The 23,568-nt window shown below is 43.6% G+C and overlaps 1 protein-coding gene across 3 annotated transcripts in view; it reads left to right on the top strand.

Annotated features, from left to right (window-relative positions):
• The first annotated feature begins 485 nt into the window (after positions 1–485).
• CRMP1 (collapsin response mediator protein 1) overlaps positions 486–23,568 on the top strand; it is a 55,866-nt gene continuing 32,783 nt past the window's right edge. The window contains exons 1-2 of one of the 3 annotated variants that reach the window (XM_065405670.1): positions 486–783; positions 22,999–23,098. In XM_065405670.1, coding sequence (XP_065261742.1) covers positions 486–783; positions 22,999–23,098 — 398 coding nt within the window. Of the gene's footprint in view, positions 861–14,752; positions 14,770–22,998; positions 23,099–23,568 lie in introns of those variants that run through there. The other 2 variants (XM_065405669.1, XM_065405671.1) reach the window with 2 other exon arrangements.

The following is a 23,568-nucleotide window of genomic DNA, read 5'->3' as shown; positions in this document are numbered from 1 at the left end:
GCGGGTAGTGCGAGTGGGTGGGTCGGTGGGCGCAACTCCATCCCCAGCGCTTCACTGCGAGCCAGGCAGCGGCAGGGGATCCGCAATCTTTGCAGCGGGTAGCCAGGAAGGGCCCGTTTTGCACAGGTTGGGGGGGGGGGGTGTTCACCAGAGGGGTTTCCCCCTCAACCTGGACCGCTCTTTATACTGGCGGGCTAGTGCGGTGCTTTTCCTATTCGCCCTGAGCTTTCCAATCGCCTAGCGCTGCCATCCTCTCCCCCGTTCTCTTTGTACTTTAGTTCACGTGCTGCCTACTGCCCGGGCTGTTCGGAACCCCCCCGTGAGATTTCTCTTCGCGGGTGGGGGGCTTGCGTCTCCCAGATCCCACCAGCCAACTCCAGCTCTGCCACTGCGCTGCTGCATCCGTTCACTCGTGTTTATGGTCGCCAGCAGTCGATCCCGGTAGTGGAAGGTGCAGAGGAGCTGGGGGGAGGGAGAGAGCGAGAATGGCCGAGAGAAAGAGGACCTGGAACAAGGAAGACGACCTGCCCGTGTATCTGGCCAGGCCGGGCACCACGGCTCAGACCCCCCGGCAGAAATACGGGGGCATGTTCGCCTCGGTGGAGGGGGCCTACGAGAACAAAACCATCGACTTCGATGCCTACAGCGTGGGGAAGAAGGGCTCCCGGACCCCGCGCAGCGGCAGCAGACACGACATGATGCTGGATGGGGGGGACAATTACAGTGAGACCGCCAGCGATGTCAGCGAGGTCTCCGGCTCCGTGATCAGCTCCCCCGGGGACCGGGACGACAAGACCCCGGGCATCGAGATCAAATACCCGACGGGGAAAGAGCTGCTGCAGGGCCAGGACAATGGGAAGGTAAGGGCGGGGAGGACAGGGGGTGGCAGGGTCTCGGTACCGAGCGATGGCAGGGGGAGAGAACCCATTCATGGCTACAGCGCCAACGAGCCCTAGGCATCAGGAGTGTCACAACTGCAACAGCAAAGAGTGTTGGGTTCCCAACCTATGCAGCACAAGCCCTGCTGCAGAGCTTTACTGCGGCTTGCCGGTAGGTCCAGGGCTATTGCAGGGATCACCCGTTTGAGCATAACTGCCATATATCCCAGGTTAGGCTCGGCATTGCAGGTCGCCTATGTGCAGAATAAATACACCAGGATGCTGTTACTGCAGCCCGAGAGGGCTCAGGAATACCGCATCTTCTGAAGCATGGGACGTCACTCCTTCGGCTTCTTTTTTAAAATCTAAATAATCAAAACAAAACAAAAAATCAGAGGTCATGGCAGTTTTCCCCAGGGAAATATTTCTTACAAAGGGCTCCTGTACATTCTAGCTTGGAACACACACACTTTAATGTTCTAAACCCTTAATGGCTCTTTAAAAGGGACCGTATTCAGAATCTACAAACACACTGGCACAGATTCCACAAGGCTGTCTTGGATGGTGCCATCCAGCATAACAAAGCCGGGAGCTCAGTCTTAAACTGAAATCTCTGAGCTGAGGGGCCTATCCTAATCTGGGAGCCGTCAGTTTCACTTTTCCTATCGCTGGAAAAGGCCTGATGAGTCAAACACACCCACCCACCTCTACATACACCAACTCCACCTCTCTCCCCTTCCTATCTATATTGTGAGATTTGCTCGGTTACTGCTGATCTCAAACCACCTGGATCCTCCTGTGGTTTCATTGTATCCTTAGCAGATTGTTTATAGCTGTAGCCAAACAGAATGGTGTCCCAAGCTCAGGCATTTCTTTTAAAGCAACGATAATTGTCTATCTGTACTGCTGAGCTAAGCACTGGATAATGGCCTGATTTCTGAATTGGTTGACCTCTATTTCCGTGGTGGTAAGCGATTTTCAATTTTTCCTCCCACTCATTGGAGCAGGACAAAAAGTAAACCAAGATAAATTAGGAAATTAGAAATGCAGCTGAGTTCTCTAACCAGTAGCTTCTTGCAGTCTGAGTAATCCCACTTCTGTAGCATACAAGCCTGTGGCAGAGGTCATAAATAAAACACCTCTACATCACAACACACAGGAGACTGGTTTTCCTGGGAGATTATAATAATGTTATTTCCTCTCTAAATAAATAGACCTTTGCAGTTATTTTCTCACTTTGGTAAGTGGATCATCTGAACACATTTGATCTCCATACATAGACACCCCAAACAAACAAAAATAAATCCCTTCCACTTTTCACCCCATTTGGCTTTTAACACACACAGCCAGAATATTTGTCAATAAGATTTATTTTCTTTTACAACCTAGGAGCGAAAATCTCTTTTGTTTGTCTTGAGCCAGGATCTGGTACACTTTCCTGGTTTGTAGTCATAGGACAGAGCATAAAGGTGGTAATGGTCATTAGAGGTAGTTTTGTGTTAGATTAAATATGTGACTTGAAAAACTGGAATCACTAAATACTGAATAGGGGTCTGGTTGATTGCAAAGGGCTCCCAGCTGTGCTGCAGTCTTCCCTTCCCTGTCTATTTCCTATTAATTACCTCAACTTTATGTCAAAATAATAATCCTCCCTGCACTGGGATGGTGCCTCATTGCATGTGCTTTGTACTCTTCCCTCCTGAGTTCTGCCTCCTATTTAAAATTGCACACATCAGGCAACTTGCCCAGGAATTACGTATTTATGTGATTCCAGATTAGTAATGGGTTGGCTTTCCTGAATTGGGGACGGGGGGAAGATGGCATGGGAAGAGGGGAGGAGAACCTGCAGCAATATCCAGTCCGTACACACCTCCACCTCCAGCAGCCTGGGCTGGAACTTTAAGCACTGAAGCCAGATTTCAGTGGAAAAGTGATAAAGTGTCAGGGATGTGTCCTGACCTTAAAAATGACTCGGTGCAATTTAATGCTGGCATGGATCCAGAACTCATTTTATGGAAGGGCTTCTGGAAGGATTTAAACTTTGGGTCAGTGTCTGAGCCTTTGAATTCCCTTAATCTGGTCCCTTTAGGAAGCTTCAGCAGCCATTAGGGGAACAATGTAGGTGAAATACGGGAAAGGAGAGGCTTCAATCAGCAATCTGCTGAGCTCTCTGCAATGAGAGAGAACCACGTGAATTCCACCTGTTCTAGCCCATCTGCGCTGCAATGTGCTTTCCCCTGGGTCTCTCGCCCGTTATCTGTGCAGACAGGGAGGGGACATTCACACGGTGTGACAGCCGGGGCAGCGGTGCTTTGTCCCAGCCCTGGTAGAAATACAGCCAGAGACGCGGTCTCGGGGAGAGCAAGCGTTCGGGCTCGGCCCGGTGCTAGGTGGGGGCACGGCGTTTTCCAGCCCCGGTATTGGAGGCCACAGATGGATTGATGGGTTGGGGAGGGGGGGAAGAGACAGAAGGGAAAGGAAACGCTTCCTGGGTTGCGCCGAGCGAATCCTGCTCCGCTCTGCAGCCGGGAGGGCGCTGCTGCAGCCGCTGCACGGAGCTCTGGCCAACTCCCTCGGGGAGACGCGCCCCTGTGTTATTGCCACAGAAAAAAGGGGGCTAGATTTGCCTTTCCCGGGAAGGAAACGCTGCCTCCATCGAATAGCTCCCCCTCCCCCCGTATCTCTGCATTGTGCTGTTCCCGGGGTGCGTGGTGCGCGCAGGGCTCACAGGAGGCAGCATGTCTTACCAGGGCAAGAAGAGCATCCCCCACATAACGGTAAGCGGAGCCCAGGGCCCGGAGCCCGCCCAGGAGTGGGGCGAGGGGGTTGCCCGGGAACCCCAGGGCGGAGAGGGGGCATTGCCGCTCCGCCAGGGCGCTGAGCAATCAGGGATCCCGGGGGGTGGGAATACATGGTCTGTTATGGCGGCTGGTTGATTTCAGGGCGAGGGCATATTACAGCATGGCAACGAAGCAGGGTTCACACGGATCGGAATCCGGATCGAGAGCGGCTCTGCTGGCGGGAGTACCCACACCCCACCGAGCGGCGGGCAGGGGAAAGGGAGAATTCCCCTCCCCTCTTATTCCCCTCCAGCTCGGACCCTGCGCTGTGTGTGTGTGATCGCTCGGTTGGAAATAATCGCAGTGGGTTTCTGGGGGGGCGGGGGTGATGGCAGGTCTGTCGTGGGGAGATCAGCGGCTTTATTGTCCCTTTTCCTCCCCTGGATCTGCGCAGGGTGTGTGCGTGTGTGTGTGTGTGGGGGTGGCAATACATTAAAAGATGTCTAGGGGGGGTTATGTGCTTGGCGCTGAAACGACAGAGGTTCTTGCTAAGGTGATAGACTTGGGGAGAGTCAGCAACTGATGTGAAGCAGAACAAAAGAGGGAGGGGACCCGGGCAGCAAGCACAATGCCTCGGAAAGCCCCAGCACATCCCCAGCGCACGTAGAGAGAGAAATTACATATTGCATCCAGAGCAAAAAAACTGATGTGGGGGAGGGGGATCGGAAGGGCAACAAGCCAATAGTGAATTAAAAAATGTGGAAACCTAAAGAGCGCCATGATGAGAGAGAGAGCCAACACCTCTCAGTGCTATTAATAGATCCCTGAGAACAATATTACCAAAGAGATCAGGAGTCAAAGAGTTAATCGCAATTCTCGGGGACGTTCAGCTGGCCGTTTGCATCCATTTGCAGGATGGTTTTCCTGCAAAAGGGATCTGGGTGCTTTGATCTTGCATATTGTTTCCCTCAGAGATACAGTGATGGCTGAGCATAAAGAATAAACAAAGCTTCACATAAACTGTAGGGAGGAGGGTAACCTCCTTGGTGTATTCGACCATTTTGATTCTTTCACAAGACCAACGCCCTCCACCAAAGGACACAGAGTCTGACTCAGAAACATCACTTACAGACACAAAAGCCCCCCCCCCCCCCGTTTTTGCAGAAATTTATTTATTAGAGCTATATAGGATCCAATGGTGTAAGTTGGTTCCATGCTGCAGCATCACATGGGAAGAGATAAAAGGCAGAAGTCGAGGTGTGCTCTAACTAGATTCCATTTCTTTGGGCTTTTATTGGGGAGTGAGCAGAGCTCAGGTATCCTGGAAACTGGCCAGCTCCTAATGCAAGATCTTAATTGATAAAGGATGGGTTGACAAGTAGGTGTGAAAACTTGTTAAGCAGCTCTCACTGCAGGAACATTGCTAGACATTTCAGCCGGTGTTGCCACACTTGCAACCACTTCAGAGCTTACAAGGATTTAAATATTTCAAAAGTTGTTTTTTTAAATGCCATAAAGGGATGTGTGACTTCTTCAGTGCCCAGCTGCTTACTGGTGTGTCAAATTATTGAGAGGCAGTGTGGTCTAGTGATTAGGGCATTGGATTGGAAGTCCAGAGACCTATGTTCTGTTTCCATCTGTCACAAACCTTCTGTGGAACTTTGGGCAGTTCACTTTGCCTCTGTTTTCCCTCCATCCTTTTTCTGTCTAGACTGTAAACTGTTCCAGGCAGGGACCGTCTCTGCTAAGTGTGTGTGTATATTGCCTAGCACAAAGGGGAGCCAATCTTGGTTGGGGCTTTAAGATGCTACTTTAATACAAATGATATGTAAATGTATGCCCAGCAACAATAGTGCACTATCCAATTTTGAGTAAAGAAAGAAACTAGAAGAACTGAATGAGATGTTTGCCTCTAAATCCACAGTGTGTTATAACTTCTTCAGCTTTCACTATTTCCTGTTGTCTTAGGACAAAATAATCAAGAACAAGGAAAGAGAGTCCCAGATATGGAATGTGCCCAATTCTTTCCACATGTATATCCATTAATACCAGTGCTGTTTTTGTGACCAGATTAAAGACAAAACGAACATAGCCAAAGTTGGCAGACCCAGAACTTGAACTACCTTTTTATTTTTTAAGTTTCTGTCCCTTACTCTTCCCCTTGGGGGGAAAAAAGCAAATTAGACAAATAGTCTTGGCTCTGTATATTGTGTAGTGTGTACATTTCCTGTCCCAGAAGAATCTACAGCCTAACAGGAGGTTTCTGTGTCTGTCTTTATAACAGTAACACAGCCCATAAGACAAACTCTACATTAGTGAATGAGTGAAAGGGAAAAATTGGTAAAGAAACACTTTGCAGCTTCAAGCCTCCAGGGCTCTTATTAAACATAATGAATTAACTCATTGCAAAATATCAAACAAAAAAATCAACCAAAACCACCCTTGATAGGATCTCCAACTTTTTTTTCCTGATCTTTTGGACCCACCAGCTCTGTTCTCATTGAATCAATTGGAGTTTTGCTATTGGGGAAGTACAGTTTGATCCTTAATCTTGCTTACTGAAGATTTTGCAGTGGATTTTCAATACTGCTGTCCGATGTACTAATCATGTGTCCCAAACTCCCACAGAAGTCAGAAGGAATTCTGGATGTGCAAGCACAGCAGAGGCAGGCCTCAGCATCCTATATTGTACCAACAGCTGGCGGGGGGTTGAGTTGGCTATGTTTAGTCAATTGTCAAAGATTCCAAAATGGTTTTGGGAAATGTTTTGTTGTTGTTCCCAGTACGTGATTGAAGTGCATCACCAAAGGCCATATCTACAATCATTACTCAGACAAAACTTCCACTGACTTCAGAGGGAGTTTTCCATGGTCTGAACTGAAACATCAGGCTCTAAGTGTGTATTATACACGTTCAGTCGTGTTGGAACAATTTGTATAGTGGGATAGCTGAGAGCCATTGAACCAAACTGCAAACACTGTATATGGTGGAAACCACTTCATGCCAGAGGGTGCTGCTGCACCCCATCACTTCTAGTTCCAGCACCCCTGTATATGTATCCTTGTTGAAGAACCAAGCAATGTTCTCAGTCTGACCAGTCATGGCAGAGACTCAAAATCATGATAGGAAATCAGCACAACTACCACTCTGAAACCTAGCACAATTGTAGTTACCTATAGAATGCTCACCAGGAGCTGACAAGGGAAATAATTTTGCTATTCCCTACTTGTCTGACTTTGCCTCTTACTGTGTTGCTCCCTGACTCCCGCTCACTGCTTGCAATACCAGCTTTGATGCCCTCTTCATCCATTTCTCCCATGAACCTCTCCATGTCTTTCTTTCATGCTTCCCCTTTTGTATGGAACAAGTCTAGTTTAATCTGCCAAGCCAATGCCCTCTTCTCATTTTAATCTCTCCTGAAAATTCACCTCTTCTGTGATGCCCACAATAAATGTGTGAAAATCTTAAAATCTCTTTTTGTTCCTTCCTTATTTTTATACTAGGGCTGTCAAGCGATTAAAAAAATTAATCGTGATTAATTGCATGGTTAATCATGCTGTTTAATAATAATTGAATACCATTTATTTAAATATTTTTGGATGTTTTCTACATTTTCAAATATATTGATTTTAATTACAACACAATACAAAGTGTACAGTGGTCACTTTATATTTATTTTTGATTACAAATATTTCCACTGTAAAAACAAAATAAATAGTATTTTTTTCAATTCTCCCATTACAAATAGTGTAGTGGAATCTCTTTATCATGAATGTAGTCTTACTTCTTGTTCAGCCAAATGCTCACACAAACAAGTTTGTTTACATTTGCAGGAGATAATGCTGCCCGCTTCTTGTTCACAATGTCACCTGATAGTGAGAACAGGCATTCGCATGGCACTGTTGTAGCTGGTGTCGCAAAATATTTATGTGCCAGATGCGCTAAAGATTCATATGACCATTCCAGAGGATGTGTCCATGCTGATGATAGGTTTTGTTTGATAACGATCCAAAACAGTGCGGACCAATGCATATTCATTTTCATCATCTGAGTCAGATGCCACCAGCAGAAGGTTGATTTTCTTCTTTGGTGGTTCGGGTTCTGTAGTTTCCACATCGAAGTGTTGCTGTTTAAGACATCTGAAAGAATGCTCCACACCTCGCCTCTCTCAGATTTTGGAAGGCACTTCAGATTCTTAAACCTTGGGTTGAGTGCTGTAGCTATCTTTAGAAATTTCACATTGGTACCTTCTTTGCATTTTGTCAAATCTGCAGTGAAAGTGTTCTTAAAACGAACAACATGTGTTGGGTCATCATCCGAGACTGTTATAACATGAAATATATGGCAGAATGTGGGTAAAACAGAGCAGGAGGCATACAATTCTCCCCCAAGGAGTTCAATCAAAAATTTAACGCATTATTTTTTTAACGAATGTCATCCGCATGGAAGCATGTCCTCTGGAATGATGGCCAAAGCATGAAGGGGCATACGAATGTTTAGCATATCTGGCACATAAATACCTTGCAATGCTGTCTACAAAAGTGCCACGTGAACAACTGTTCTCACTTTCAGGGGACCTTGTAAATAAGAAGCAGGCAGCATTATCTCCCGTAAATGTGTTTGTCTTAGTGAACGGCTGAACAGGAAATAGGACTGAGTGGACTTGTAGGCTTTAAAGTTTTACAGTGTTTTGTTTTTGAGCGTAGTTATGTAACCAAAAAAAAAAAATCTACATTTGTAAATTGCACTTTCACGATAAAGAGATTGCACTATAGTACTTGTATGAGGTGAATTGAAAAATACTTTATTATTTTTACGGTGCAAATATTTGTAATAAAAAATAATATAAAGTGAGCAGTGTACACTTTGTATTCTGTGTTGTAATTGAAGTCAATATATTTGAAAATGTAGAAAACATCCAAAAATATTTAATACATTTCAATTGATATTCTATTGTTTAACAGTGTGATTAAAACTGCGATTAATCATGATAATTTTTTTTGAGTTAATCAAGCCCTATTTTATACATATTTTTAAAAATGAACTCTGAATTAAACCACAATGTTGTGCACATGCCGAAATGCAGGGACCATGTGAGCATCGTGTCACCTTCACCCTTTCTCTCTGTCCCTTTCCTACTATTCATCTCCCGCATTTGTTGTGTCATATCAGTGAAATTACTGGTGAGGTATGGTGCTACCCATTGTAAGGGTGGCAGAATCCAGCCATTGGATTGCAAGCACTTTTGGGCAGGGACTCAACCCCCATCCAAAATTGTACTTAGGCTCCTAACTTCCATTGAAGTTGATGGAATTTAGGAGCCTAAATATCTTTTGTGGATCTGGGCCTCTGTCTTTCTATCTTCTTTGAAACACCTAGTAGACTTCTGGGTCTATAAAATAATGACACTAGGCCTTTTCCATGGGGTACAGCAGGGAGTGCAGCATGGTTGTGTTTCTGTGCAGGTGTAAGCAGAGGATGAGAGTTGGTGCAAATAAGCTTACGCACTGAGTGGAAGTAAATCCCAAGCCCTTAGTGGGCTCTCACCCTGTTGTTCTTGAGTGCAGAGTAAAGAAGGGGCAGGGAATGGGCCAGGAGTCCAAGTAGAAATCTGCTTAATCATGATCCTCATCATGCGAATAGGACAATTAGCTACATGTTCCCTTCTTAGACTTTTCTTGTGTTCTAGGCAGGAATCATGTGTTGACTGTGCAGCTGCACTCTCATTAAAATAAGATTGCGTTCTCTTGAATACATGCTCCTGCCCATCACTTTTGACCTGGTGCTTGTACACATCACAATCTACACCTCTTCTGTGCAGGATGAAGCTCCAAATAGTGTTGGGGAATCAGGGTCTCTGCCATGATGCGATGAAGCACTGAAACATCTATCATTGTTTGCTGTTCATTATTAAATTTAGAACATAAGAACGGCCATACTGGGTCAGACCAAAGGTCCATCTAGCCAGTAACCTGTCTTCCAGCAGTGACCAATGCCAGGTGCCCCAGAGGGAATGAACGCAACAGGTAATCATCAAGTGATCCATCCCCTGTCGCCCATTCCCAGCTTCTGGCAAACAGAGGCTAGGGACACCATCCCTGTCCATCCTGGCGAATACCCATTGATGGACCTATCCTCCATGAATTTATCTAGTTCTTTGTTGAACCCTCTTATAGTCTGGGCCTTCACAACATCTTCTGGCAAAGAGTTCCACAGGTTGACTGTGTGTTGTGTGAAGAAATACTTCCTTTTGTCTGTTTTAAACCTGCTGCCTATTAATTTCATTTGGTGACCCCTAGTTCTTGTGTTATGAGAAGGAGAAATAACACTTCCTTACTTACTTTCTCCACACCAGTCACGATTTTATAGACCTCTATCAGATCCCCCCCTTAGTTAATTTTGTGTGTTTCTATAGTGCTTGGCATTTTCCAGGCATGTAGGAAGACCAGGTCCCAGTCCAGATGAGCTGTCAGTTTAAATATACAAAATGCTGGTGTGTTACATCTCTTTTGCCTGTAAAGTGCCTGGTACACGAGTCATTTAGTTCAAAGATTTATTTACATTTTAAATTATTTCATGTTGTTATTTGAGCTCAGTTAACAGGAGAACAAAGAAGGGTGTGCAGCGAGTGGTGGACGGCTAGCCACGAGAAGTGAGGGTTGAAGCAGGACCAGTAAGAGGGGAGAGGTTTCTTAATCTATTAGAAATGAGGATCTCTTCCAGAAGAAAGGAGTGGCCCAAACAGTGGCCTGGAGTCATCAGTGGGAGAAGGAGATAAAGGGTCCTGAGATGCAGGTGGAGCTGGTAGAATGTAACGTATGGGGGTGTAGTATGGGGTATAATAGGAGACAAGAGGTGAGATATATCAGGGGAAGTTTGAACTTGATGCAAAATGAGATAGGAAGCCAATAGAGGAAGATGAGGAAGATGTTCATAACAGTGGACAAAGAAGATAATTTTAGATGTAACGTTGAATTGACTGAAGTGAGCAGAGCTGAGAGGCAAGCAGGCTTGAGAGAAACAGGTTACAATAATCCAGGAGAGAGATCACAATAGCATGGTCGCTATTTTTCTTTTTGGTGACACAATCCTCTCAAACTGGTCACTGATGATCAAGATGGGTAAATTGCAGACTTCCATAAGGCTCTATCTTAGACACATAGCCTTTAAGGTCAGAAGGGACCATCATGATCATTTAGTCTGACCTCCTGCACATCGCAGGCCACAGAACCTCAGCCACCCACTCTTGTAATAGAACCTCTGGCTGAGTTACTGAAGTCCGCAAATCATGATTTAAAGACTTCAAGTTACAGAGAATCCACCATTTACACTAGTTTAAACCTGCCAAGTGACCCATGCTGCAGAGGAAGGTGAGAAAACCCCAGCATCTCTGCCAATCTGATCTGGCAGGAAAATTCCTTCCTGACCCCAGTTATGGTGATCAGTTACACCCTGAACAGGTGGGCAAGACCCACCAGCCAGACACCTGGGAAAGAATTCTCTGTAACTCAGAGCCCATCTATTGTCCTATCACCAGCTCCCCTTGGAACGCTGTTTCAGAACTTGACTCCTCTGATGGTTAGAAACCTTCATCTAATTTCAAGCCTAAACTTGTTGAAGGCCAGTTTATATCCATTTGTTCTTGTGTCCACATTGGCGCTTAACTTAAATAACTCCTCTCCCTCCTGGGTATCTTCTTCCTGTTTCTATTTAGTATCTGTAAAACTGCTAGGGGAGACTGTAAGACACCATGCCTAAGATGCTAGGGGAGATTGTAAGATGCCATCGCCTGAGATGCCAGCAATATGCAAACACCCAACAATACATTTAATTCACTTCCAGTGTCAGCACCATCTCCCAGAGATTTAAGGCCGTATCTATGCTAACAATTTCATAGCTTCTCACCATTGTTCTAGTGCTGGTGCAGGGTTAGATGACATGGTGGTAAAAGCACCTGAGCCTTTTCTACACTAACTTTTCCACTGGAGATAGCATGTATAGTGCAGGAGTCTAAGTGAGATCAGTGCTTGGATGAAGATGAACTGACTGACGTTAAACTCCAGGGAAGCTGGAGATGATGCTGGAGTGAAGGGGGAAAATGTTTAGAAGGATTGGCTAACACTAAACATCACTATCCAACAAAGGCATGTTACCTGTGATTGTTAGAAACAAGGGGGTCCTTCTGGAGCCCTTTCTGCTATTGGATACCCAGGTAACGACAGTGCCCAGAAATGCCGCCTTCCATCTGTGGCTATTCAAGAGATTTAGCCTCATCCGGATTGACCAGCACCTGGCTTTGAATTCCCATGCATCCATGAGCTCTAGCTTTGATTACTGTGATGCACTGTACTTGGGTTTGAATGTAGGAGCTTTGAAGATGCTCCGGTTAGTTCAACATGGAGTGGCCCCCAATTAAGCATTATAAGTTGCTGCAAACACATTGCCCAATGGTCTAGTCGCTACATTGAATCCCATTCAAATTCACTGGCTCTCCAAAGCTCTCGATGGAACAAACCAGGGTATCTAATGGAATGGTTTTCTTTCTGTGGCCATGAGCTACTATCTTCTTTGCCAGAATGGCCATTGAACACCCATCATATTGTGAGTCAAATTCAGACCTGGTGCAACTCCACACTAGGGCCAAATTTGTTCTTCTGGCCCGATGCATGCTTCCAAAAAGAGCATTAGTAAATTTGATCTTTGAGTCTGTGGTTTACAACATGAACTAGCTGTGCTGGATTGCTGTTATTTTTTTCCTCTGGGATGAGACATTTCCGGGACTAGCCTGTTGAGATTTGGAAATTCAATTTTAATTGCCATAATGGAAATTTATAACCCAGGAGGCAAATATAATGACAGCCAATGGAACACATTTAGTGCTGCATCCTCCAGTCCATACTCAGGTGATTCTTCCACTGACTCCAATGCATATTGTTTTGCCAGAATAAGGCATGTGAGGTGCCTACACTATTGATATTGCTAAAGCAATGAAAAGATGGCATTTATTGTGAAGAAATTTACACAGGTTTGGTATTTACAGTGTAACCCTTTTACACTGCATGATAAAGGAATGAGATTTTCTAGATGAATAAGTAGCTAGGTCCCCAAAGGAGAAACAAAAGGAACATCAGATTGTTTAAACCAATAAACATGAATGAACTTGGCTGTGCACCAAGCTATGGCATTGCTGCATTTGACGAAATCCCTCCTAAGTGAATTACTGTATATAAGAATAAATTTGTTAAAAGAATAGGCTTAAAAGCGTGTGGGCAGGTGAGTCCATTAGGGTGCTAGCAGAAATGATGCCTCAAGGATATAAATGAGTTACAAGCTAGGTCCTTAGCTAATTCGGTGTTCACACTAGCTACAATATTACTTCCTATGAAGATTAATATTCCAATATAACGTGGTCATGAAGATTCCAAAGAGAGAAGAATGCTGTTTAAAAATTGAGATATTTTAAAGTTTTGAAACAGACAGTCCTTTGTGGAATCCCATTTACAGGCTTTCTTTGATCGTTTCTAGAAGGACACACGTGCTTGGGAAGAATGGCTTTCTTCATTTGCTGCTAATATTTTGAAATCCTCTCCTTCACCTTGCTAAAACCAAAACTGCTTAATCATAACTTAACACGTCCAGTGTTAAAACTGACCATGTTCAGGAAAAAAAAAAAAAAAAGCTCTTCTGTATATTGTCTGTTAGGGAAATAACTTTCCAGGGGGAGATTTTTTCAAAGGCACAAAGAGGTGTGGGGCTTTCAATGGGAAAACCTACCCCTAGCCAATATTAATCCAAGCAGTTTTTACTGTTGATGTCCTGTTAGTCAAGGAAAACACAAATATTAGCCTATGTATCTTCCCTCTAAAACAGAGGAGCCAGAGATGTTTTTAAAGGCTTAGTGGCAAAGTATTCTACTTCTGGAGATGTTAAAGGAGCAAAGAGGCATGTGTTTGAAGCCTAATACTTCTCAATTTTATTATAGTCAGCCTCACCTCTCTCAAATCACACACATTCATAGGCAGTGAATTGGAAATACAAGTGAATTTGGAACACAGAAAAGACAGTTTCTGATTACAGTTCAGGGCAAGATACATAGTCATATTAAGGGCCATATGCTACCTGAGATTTGGGTTTAAACCCTCCATTGTCAGCAGTGGAACTTTAAGAATTGTGGTGACTGGGAGTCAGGTTCATCTCTGGTATAACTCCACTAAAGTCAGCAGTATTACACAAGAGATTAATTTGGCCCTGGGCATGGCCACTTTTGAGGCCTGGAATATTGTGGTTGGGAGTCATTTCAAAAGACTTGATCAATTGGCACTGGTTGCAGCTGGAACAGGAGCTAAAGACTAAAGCCAAGAATGAAATGGTTCTGGACCTGTTCATTGTGCTAGCTTGATTTGGTTTTATGTTGTTATTGTTCTAATGTAGCTAAACTAATTGTAGTTAATTAAAAAAGGATGTCTGGTTTATTTGACTCTGGAGACTTAATACTTCAGTGGGTGTTCCACACATGGAACAAAGGTACAAATATAATACTAGAGCTACTTTCTGTGCAGACACTAAAGCAAATATTTTACTGTCTCACTGACTCTTAGGCATAGAACGGCTCAGGCAGATTTTCACTTTCCTTAACTCTCTCCATTTTGTACGGATTTGGGTGTGGTTTTATATTGAGAGAAACTATGTGCAGTTATGATATGATTGGAATGAATGCAGTAGAAAGTGTGTGTCAATTCACTCTGATGTACTGCTGCATTATTTTCATTGGACACAATACATTAATTAGCCATGATAACCCATTAGAACATTTCATGTTGGGGGATGGTACTTTAATTCCTCAGTAATTTCAGTAGCAGACTAAGAAACTTCGGTGTAAAATGTTTGTTCATATTTTGATGTCTATATTTTTTTAAAAGATCACCTCTAGCTCAGAGCAGAAAAGGTGGATATGAAGACAGATGGCTTTTGACTTTCTTGTGTACATCCCACCATAACATTTGAATCTGATTTTCCAATAACCCGAAGCTTGGTGGTATACTGATCCAGAGATTTTTTTTTTTTTTTTTTTTTTTTTTGGATTATCCCATTAAAACTACAGGAAGCCATTTGCAAAATTCAGAACTGGAGCGGGGTTTAGATTTTGAACATTAGGGGTGGGTTCAGACCTATCTCTTATCTCTACCAGGCATTTTGTCGTTGGTAGGTATATGGAAATACATTTCCATGCCTAAAAAGACCTGTATATAGATTGTGTCAGACTTGTCAGAAAGGACCTTTGTACAAAAAGCATCAGTCTCCAGCCTACAGATATTTGTTCTTTCTGATACTGTGCAGACAATAGTAGTATCTGGATAACAGCCGGCTTTCTCTGCACAGACAGCCCCTCCTCCTGCATGATCCTGCAGCGAATGATGCTGACTTTGTGACATCTCCTTCTGTTGCCATGATAATTGCTGTGTTGTCACAGACTAAGCTCTGTGGCTTTACTGGCAGATTAAAGCAGGAGAAGCTAGGCTGTGATTAGCAAAAATCACCAGGAAAATGCTGCAAAGGATATATAAGTAGATGGCTGTCCGTAGAATGCAAGTGCTGTGTGATATACAGCAGGGAGCTCAGCCGTGAAGAGCCGGAGAGTCACGCACTCATAAAATGGAGATGCTGGGAGCCGTCAGCTAAGCGCTGCACGTTGAGCTGTTGTTAGGTTTGCACCATATTGTGTGAGGGGATGACCATGTAACGTTGTTGTGACCATATCATCACTGATATTGCAGTGATGGGTGAAGTAGGAATACTTAGGGACAAATTCTTCTTTTGATTCCACCATTGTAAATGCAGAGTAATTGCACTGATTTCAGTGGAGCTATCCCACATCTCTGGTGTAACTGAGAGAGGCTTTAGCTTTAGATAGGGTTAATATTGGTACAATCTCAGGTCAATACAGTACTTTGCTTTATCATTTTGGACCTCTCCCTTAAGCGTAATATCTCCTTTTCATCTTTCTCCTTCCACCTTCCAGATGCTGGCAGGTCTTCCCCCTTGTTCCTGGCAGCTTGGAAGAGGGGTGGATGCCTGCACCTTGCTTTTGCCCTCCCAGCATGTGTGAGGTAGCTCTCAGCTGCTCCCACACAGTCTCCCACTAATGTTCTCCAGGCTGCTTCATGACTGTTGAGCAACATTTGACTCAGTTTGCCTAAAATTGCGGCTGAGCAGGGCTCTGACATACCCTGGACTCTGAAGAGCTCCCTGTGGCTCATGAGCCTGGGGTCAGGTAACTCACTCTTTGAATATTTTCTAAACAGTGGCAGTCTCTCTTTACACTGTTGTCTCCTCCTGAGCATAGACTCTAATGTATTATTTATTATTTCTATTGTGTTAGCGCATGCTGGCCCCAGTTAAGGTTGAGGCCCCATTGTACAAGGCATTGTACAACAAGAGACACTCCCTGCCCTGAAGAGTTTACAGTAGAAAGGACAGAGGCAGATGAAGGGAGGGAGAGCAGGATACAATGTAGAAGGGAAAGAAGAGGGAGCAGGATACAACATAAAAGGGAAGTAGACAGGATGATCAGAGGGATATGTATTGTTCATTGTTTTCTCTGGCCTTGATTCAGCAAAGTGCTTCAGTATGTGTTTAACTTTAAGCATGTGCTTAAGTACTTTGCTGAATAGGGATGGCAGTTTCACACATTGGTCACACTTTATATTAAGGTTCCATTCATAAATCGTTTATAAAGGGTTAACAAATATTAATAGAGGTTTTAATAATTGGTAAATTATTCTAGATTGTTATAATCCGTGGTTATAAGCAACCCATTGACCTGTGCAACTCTGTAACAATCTGTAACACTTTCTACAGATGTGTTCAATTCCAACTCAATATTTTGTCATCAGAACTGGCTGATTTGTTTGCAGAGAGAGTTCGATTTTGGCAAAATTCCAGTGGAAACCAGGCAGGGTTCCATCAATCCTGCCTTCGTTCCTGCCATCTTGCCTGCTCCGCTCCTCAGCAGCTGGGCTCTGGCTCCTTGTGCTTCCAGGGAGAATGCAGAGTGCCTGCGAGTCAGGAACGGGCAGGGCTTTCCAGGGTCCATGGTTCTGGGGCAGTCCATCTGGTAGATTGTCCAGGAGTCAGGGCACGATTTCCGTACACAGAGAATATCAATTTTTTTTTTAGTTTTCTTTCTGAAGGAGAATGAAACCAAATTCCAAAATATCTAAATACTCTGCAAAATGGAATGACCTCTCTCTACCAAGGTTCACTTAGAACCATCTGTAGCACAGGCTACTCATAACACATCTGTGACATCCTATTAATCATTTATTAACCCTTTATAAACTATATGTGAAATCTTAAGATAAAGTGTGACCCAGATGGTTAAGTGTTTTGCAGAATTGGGATCTGCATAGTTTTTTGTTACAAATTACTGTATTATGTAGCTTTTACTGAAACAAAATAATTCTTATTGTCCTTGCCTGTTCCTGCTGGGTTCTACTTTTGCCTCTTGTCTGTCTGTCTGTTAATAAGAGCACTGACCTATTGCATTTGTTGTTTGTATTGTTCACCTTTGCCTGTTTATAAAGAAAAATGTAGAACATCTTAATGAAGCATGGAAAGCTTTGGTGACCCATTAGCAGCAGTAGATGGGATGTTTTCAAATATTGGTAACGTTCCCCCCAACAAATAAATGAGATACTGTCTCTTTGTAGTAGAACAATATTAATGTTTTTAAAGGAAATTGAATGAGCTGAAAAAGAGCCCACAAGATGGTGGTCTGTCCAGGTCAGCAGGCACAGTAGTAAATCACCATAGTGAGGAGGTACAACCGCCAGCATGCGTCAAAATAAATCATTACCTTTCAGGCCACTGATTAAAAAATACTGCAGTTACTACGGACAATAGAGAGCCTGATAAATAGCTGTGATCAGCAAGGCAAATTCTAGGATGGGGACTTGCATTCCTGTCCACATTTTCATTGCCAGAGGTTACTAGCATCTGAGACTGATCCCATAGGGGTCATATTTCATTGTAGTTCAGTGCCTTGATTTTACCCCGGAGTCCCCTGGATACTTTATCTCATGGAAAGTCTCCAACCTTTTGTGTACATGATCTAGCCTCATGTATTATATTGAAAACTTCTTTCTTTGGGATGGTTAGATTGTCAGATGTATCTTTCATAGAAAGACAACAATATGGGGGTCCTGCTTCTGAAAAAACAACAACCCCCACTTATATCCATGCTGAATTTTAAGTATGTGCTTAAAATTAAGCACATAATTAAATGCTTTGCTGACCGGGGATTGACATCATAACAACTAGCTCTTATGTAGCATTTTTCATCAGGAGCTCTCAAAGCACTTTACAAAGGAGGTAAGTATAATCCCTATTTTTACAGATGGGGAAACATAAGCATGTGCTTAAATGTTTTTTAAATTGGGGACTCAAGTATTTGCATAACTTTAGGCACGTGAATAATCCTGTGCTTAATCTTTGCAAGTTCAGGATCTAGAAGAGATACAAGGCAAAATGGGAATCCTTATTTATCTTTTTGAAAAGAAGCAACAGAAGAATCAGAGGGTCCTTATTACTGCATGGAACCAACCAATTTATAATGGATATTTTATTCAATTAATGTAACCTCTTCTTCTGATTAAGGAAGAAACAGGTTATGGCTTCCTCAAAGTTATTCACTGTTCACAATTATTTGACTAATATCTTTCCAAATTCAATACAGACACCCCCCGGGTTACGCAAACCCGACTTACGCAAATCTGCACTTATGGAAAAAGTTCCGTAAGCTAGAAATAGGAGGTGGGTTTTTTTTTTTTTTTTTGCATAATTGTCGGGTATACGTTTCCGACTTATGTATTAATCCATGAGTGGTTGAAATCTGAGCTGTGTTGCTCAGTTGTGATTGGTTAGATAAGTCACATGATATTATTCCTGTTTCCTGGGTAGGTGAGGTGTGCTACCATTTCCAGCATGACTCCTTGAGTGCATGAATTTAAACTTTAGTTTCTGTGCAATTTTGAAATTTGCTTTCTGCAAATGTTTTTGCAAGTGTAAATTGATTACTTGAATTTTCACAGAAATGAGAACACCTAAGCACTGGGAACAGGGCACCAGCAATTCTTTGAACATTTGAACAATTCTTCACAAAATATTATAGATATATATATTTGGCATTATTTGTTCAGCTCTAACACTGAAAACTTGCATGCAAAATGCTGACTGACTCTTATTCCTGTAGTGAACAGTGCTCCACTTAAGAGTTAGGCTACTACAAATTAATATAAATTCTTCCAACTCAGACCTGAGTGACTGTTCCTAAGCATTTGCACACAAGGTTTGACATGGGCTTTTAGTAATTCAGCTTTCATCAACTTTAAATGGATACTAGCAATTAGTTTAGGATTTTTATGAGTTTTACATATGCCCTATTGATGATTTTTTAAATGACTGTGTAAGAGCTCTGTATAGTTACATGTTTGCCTGCAGTATTCAAAATCCAAACACTGCTGCGGGATGCTAATACATCAGAATCGGAAACCTGACTAAAACCAACTTACTTTTACAGCTGAGGCCAAGGGAAGTGCAAACATGCTGAGTTAGTTGTTACAAAAGTAACTGTCAGTTGTGGATATGTGTGTGTAACTCCAATGCTCATTCGGGTCAGAACTCACTCTTTCCCTCTCCTCGTCTCATACCAACCTGCAGAGCTGGTAGACTACAGGGAATGGAGCATGCTTTACCTCCCAAGAGAGATTGCATGGCACTTGCTCCCTCTCTTTCCCTGTGCTCTTTGAAATTCTGGGTGGGATGGGGGATGGTGGAGTGCATATGGGACATACTCAGCAGGCTCCCGCTTTCTGCTGCTGACCAGCTCTGTAGGCCCTGTGGCATTGTGACGAGGTATAGCTCTGCACCATGGGAGGCTCTTTTAGATTGCAGGGGGGTATGGAACAGGGACCCTGATTGGCTCCTGGTTTTTCATGGGAACTCTTTCCCCCTATTAATTCCCTTGCACATTGCTGCTAGAGACCTTACTCAACACTAGATTCACATATAAAGACATGCAGAGAATTAGCTCCCTCAGAAAACTAATTAATTTCCCCCTTTATGCAGGTCACTCGGCTTGGGCAGTGAAGGCAAGTCAAGTCAGTAAACCAGTCTGTTTACTGGTAAACCAGTCACTTTCACTCGGTTCCCAAGCACTAATGTTGCACAGCCGAGTTTGGTTGGGCTGGCTGTAACCCTCTCAGAGCTCGCCCCGCAGCAGTGCCGTGTGACAGTGCAATTAAATCTAGCCCTGGAGACTGAACTGTTCCATTCACAGAATGGCTACTGAGCAGGCAGCAGCAGTGCAGACTTTCCTGAACTGCATGACTAATGTGCCCTGAAATGAATCTGGAGGGATCACCTGGAGGGGTGAGAAGGTAGTTCAGTCTCCATGTCCATTGAGTCCTTGACTTATCTGCTGAGACCGTCAGCCAGAGACCAGATTCTGTGTTGTCTCTCATGAGGCACAGCATAGAATGTGTAGATCGGGGAGGGGGCAGGGGAAAGGTGCATATTCTTGCAGGTGCATTTCTACTCTGGGAAACCAGCACAGTTGAGTTTACTGGGCTGCTGTTAGTTAAGGCAACTTCCCCACTGTAGCCAATAGTTTGCTCTGGGACCAAGAACTGCTGGAGTACAGACTCTCTGGCCATTACTTGTATTTCCAACTCTAGCCCTGACCTTGGCTGGCTCTATGATAGGGGCTATAAAGTGGGCATTGTAGGGCCATATAAGCTAGGTCTATGCTGCTCTTGTGTTGAGGGAATTGTCCTGGGGGTGATTCTTTTCCCTTTAAGGCTCCTTTACAGTATGGTAGTGACATTAAGGAGTTGTGGTATGATCTGGCCAAAGACTGAAAATTACTACCGTATGTGATGGTTTTGGCATTTGTGGACATTTGTCCTCTAGGAACTAGATTGTGACCACCAAACTCATTTCACATTGGCCATCCATCAGGTGGTAACAAATTTTAGTCCACTGCCATCTGGGCTGTATGTCAATGGATGACATCATGGCTGGAAAAGACATCTGTTGGAAAAGTAATATGGCAAAACAAAATTTCCAATAAATTATTGGAATGTATTGGGAACTTTTGTATTTCAAAAAGTGGAGGAAGTAAGCAGGGGGACAGCCATTTTAGACTCGATTCTGACCTACAGCGAGGAATTGGGTGGGAATCTGAAAGTGAAAGGCAATTTGTGTGAAAGTGACCATGAAATGATAGATTTCATGATTCTAAGGAAAGAAAACAGAGAGTGGCAAAATAAGGACAATTGGACTTCAAAAAGCAGATTTTAACAAACTCTGAGAGCAGGTAGGTAAGGTCCCATTAGAAGAAAATCTAAAGGAAAAAGGATTTCAGGAGAGCTGGCAGTTTCTCAAGGAGACAATATTAAAGGCACCACTGCAAACTATCCCAATGTGAAGGAAAGATAGGAAGAATAGTAAAGGGCCCAAATGGCTCCACCAGGAACTCTTTAATGACCTGAAAATCAAAGAGGAATCCTACAAAATGTGGAAACATGGACAAATTGCTTAAGACGAATACAAAAGAATAGCACACGCATATGGGGACAAAATCAGTCAGGCTAAGGCACAAAATGAGTTATACTTAGCAAAGGACATAAAAGACAATAAGAAGAGGTTCTTTAAATACATTAGGACCAAGAGAAAGAGGACGGAAAGTGTAGGTCTTCTACTTAGCAGGAAGGAGAGCTAATAACTGCTGCATCAAGAAGCTTGACGTGTTTAATGCCCATTTTGCTTCAGCCTTCACTAAAAAGGTTAATGGTGACCAGATACTCAACACAAATAGGGAAAGAACAGGTTAAAGAATATTTAGATAGTTGGATGTATTCATGTCAGCAGGGCCTGATGACATTCATCTTAAGGTATTTAAGGAACTAGCTGAAGCAATCTTGGAACCATTAACAATTATCTTTTAGAATTCATGGAGGACAGGTGAGGTGCCAGAGGACTCAAGAAGGGAAAACATAGTACCTATCTTTAAAAAAGGGGAACAAGAAGGACCCTGGGGAATTATAGACCAGTCAGCCTAACTTCAATACTTGGAAAGATACTGGATCAAATTATTAAACAATCAGTTTCTAAGCACCTAGAGGATAATAGGATTATAAGGAATAGACAGCATGGATTTGTCAAGAACAGATCATGCGAAAGCAACCTAGTTTCTTTCTTTGACAAGCTTACTGGTCTGGTGGATAGGGGGAAAGCAGTAGATGTGATACAGCTTAATTTTAGAAAGGCTTTTGACACAGTCCCACAATACATTATCATAAGAAAACTAGGGAAATGTGGTCTAGATTAAATTACTATAAAGTGGATGAATACCTAGTTGAAAGACTCTACTCAAAGAGTAGTTATCAATGATTCACTGTCAAAATGGGAGGGCATATCTAATGAGGTTCTACTGGGGTCAGTCCTGAGTCCAGTAAAATTCAATATTTTCATTAATAGCTTGGGTAATGGAGAGGAGAGTATGCTTATAAAACTTGCAGATGACACCAAACTGGGAAGGGTTGCAAGCACTCTGGAAGACAGGATTAGAATTCAAAACAACCTTGACAAATTGGTCTGAATTCAACAAGATGAAATTCAACAAAAAAAAGTGCAAAGTACTTCACTGTGTGTGTGTGTGAGAGAGAGAGAGAGACAGACAGACAGAGATTGTGTGTGCTGGCTGCTGGGGAAGTCTCTGAGAGACCATGCACTGTCTCTTTAAGGCACTCACCAGAAGGCTTGTTCAGATCTCAGAGCTACTGTGAGTCCTGATGAGCCCTGTCCCCTCTACCTTGCTCTGTGGAGATGGGCTACAGGGGCTGGGGGAGGGGGACACCTTAACATCAGCACCCTCCTTTCCTCCTCCCCTCCCCCCACTCTGCACAGCCAGCAGGAGGGTCCCGGGAGCAGCTGCAGGAGCACCATGGCTGCAAAGCAGCGGGGGTGCGGACGAGCACCTGAACACACGCTGCTGGATGTGCGCGGCTCTGCTAATCAACTGAGCGGCTGCCCAAGCGCGCAGCTTACAAGGAACACAGCTTGGGATTTCAGCAGGAGCGGGGCTGAAGCAGGTGTGCCCTGGCTCTCGAACTTCTGAAGATTATCGTATGTTGCTTGGAGGGCCAGTAAGTTTGGCCACCCCTGGTATGAACTAGCATTCCTGGCACTTCTGATGTTAATGGGTTCATGGTATAAAGGTTAGGTTTGTGCTATTTGACTTGATTCCATTTTTGTTTACTTCATAAATGTTTCTTCTTTTTTTTCCCCTCAGAGTGATCGACTGCTCATTAAAGGTGGAAGAATTATCAATGATGACTACTCCTTCTATGCAGACATATACCTGGAAGATGGACTGATAAAGTTGGTTTTTAAAATACTGAACATTTTTGCATGCATATTAATCATGATAGTGAGCTTGACTCCTACTGCCTGCACACCTCTGTGGATGCCTGTTAATGTTGTATGTTGTAGAGGAATATTTTATTTATTATAAAAATCTGCTTTTCATCTTTGCTAGTGTCAGACAGGTAGAAGATTCCGTCAGTCAGTGTGACTGGAGTTCTTTGCACCTGCAATGGGTCCATTCTCAGTTACTTCTGACAGGACTTAGTCTATGCCAAAGCCTGTGCAGCGCAGGTAGTAGCACAAGCCCAGCCAAGCTGTCAGGTGCATCTAGTGCAAGAGATCCCAGGCGAAGATGAACGGTTACTGGCTCAATATGCTGTGGGGTGCTTGTTACAGCTATTTTCACTTGCTGATATTGGTGCCATTTTGTGCTGTATGTGGCTACTGAGCCCCTACATAGGCACCTTTTCTCACACGGAACCCCT

Source organism: Emys orbicularis, chromosome 5, assembly GCF_028017835.1.
Source record: "Emys orbicularis isolate rEmyOrb1 chromosome 5, rEmyOrb1.hap1, whole genome shotgun sequence".
Lineage (NCBI taxonomy): Eukaryota > Metazoa > Chordata > Testudines > Emydidae > Emys > Emys orbicularis.
Note: the sequence above shows the minus strand (reverse complement) of the source record. Positions and strands in the feature narration are given on the sequence as shown.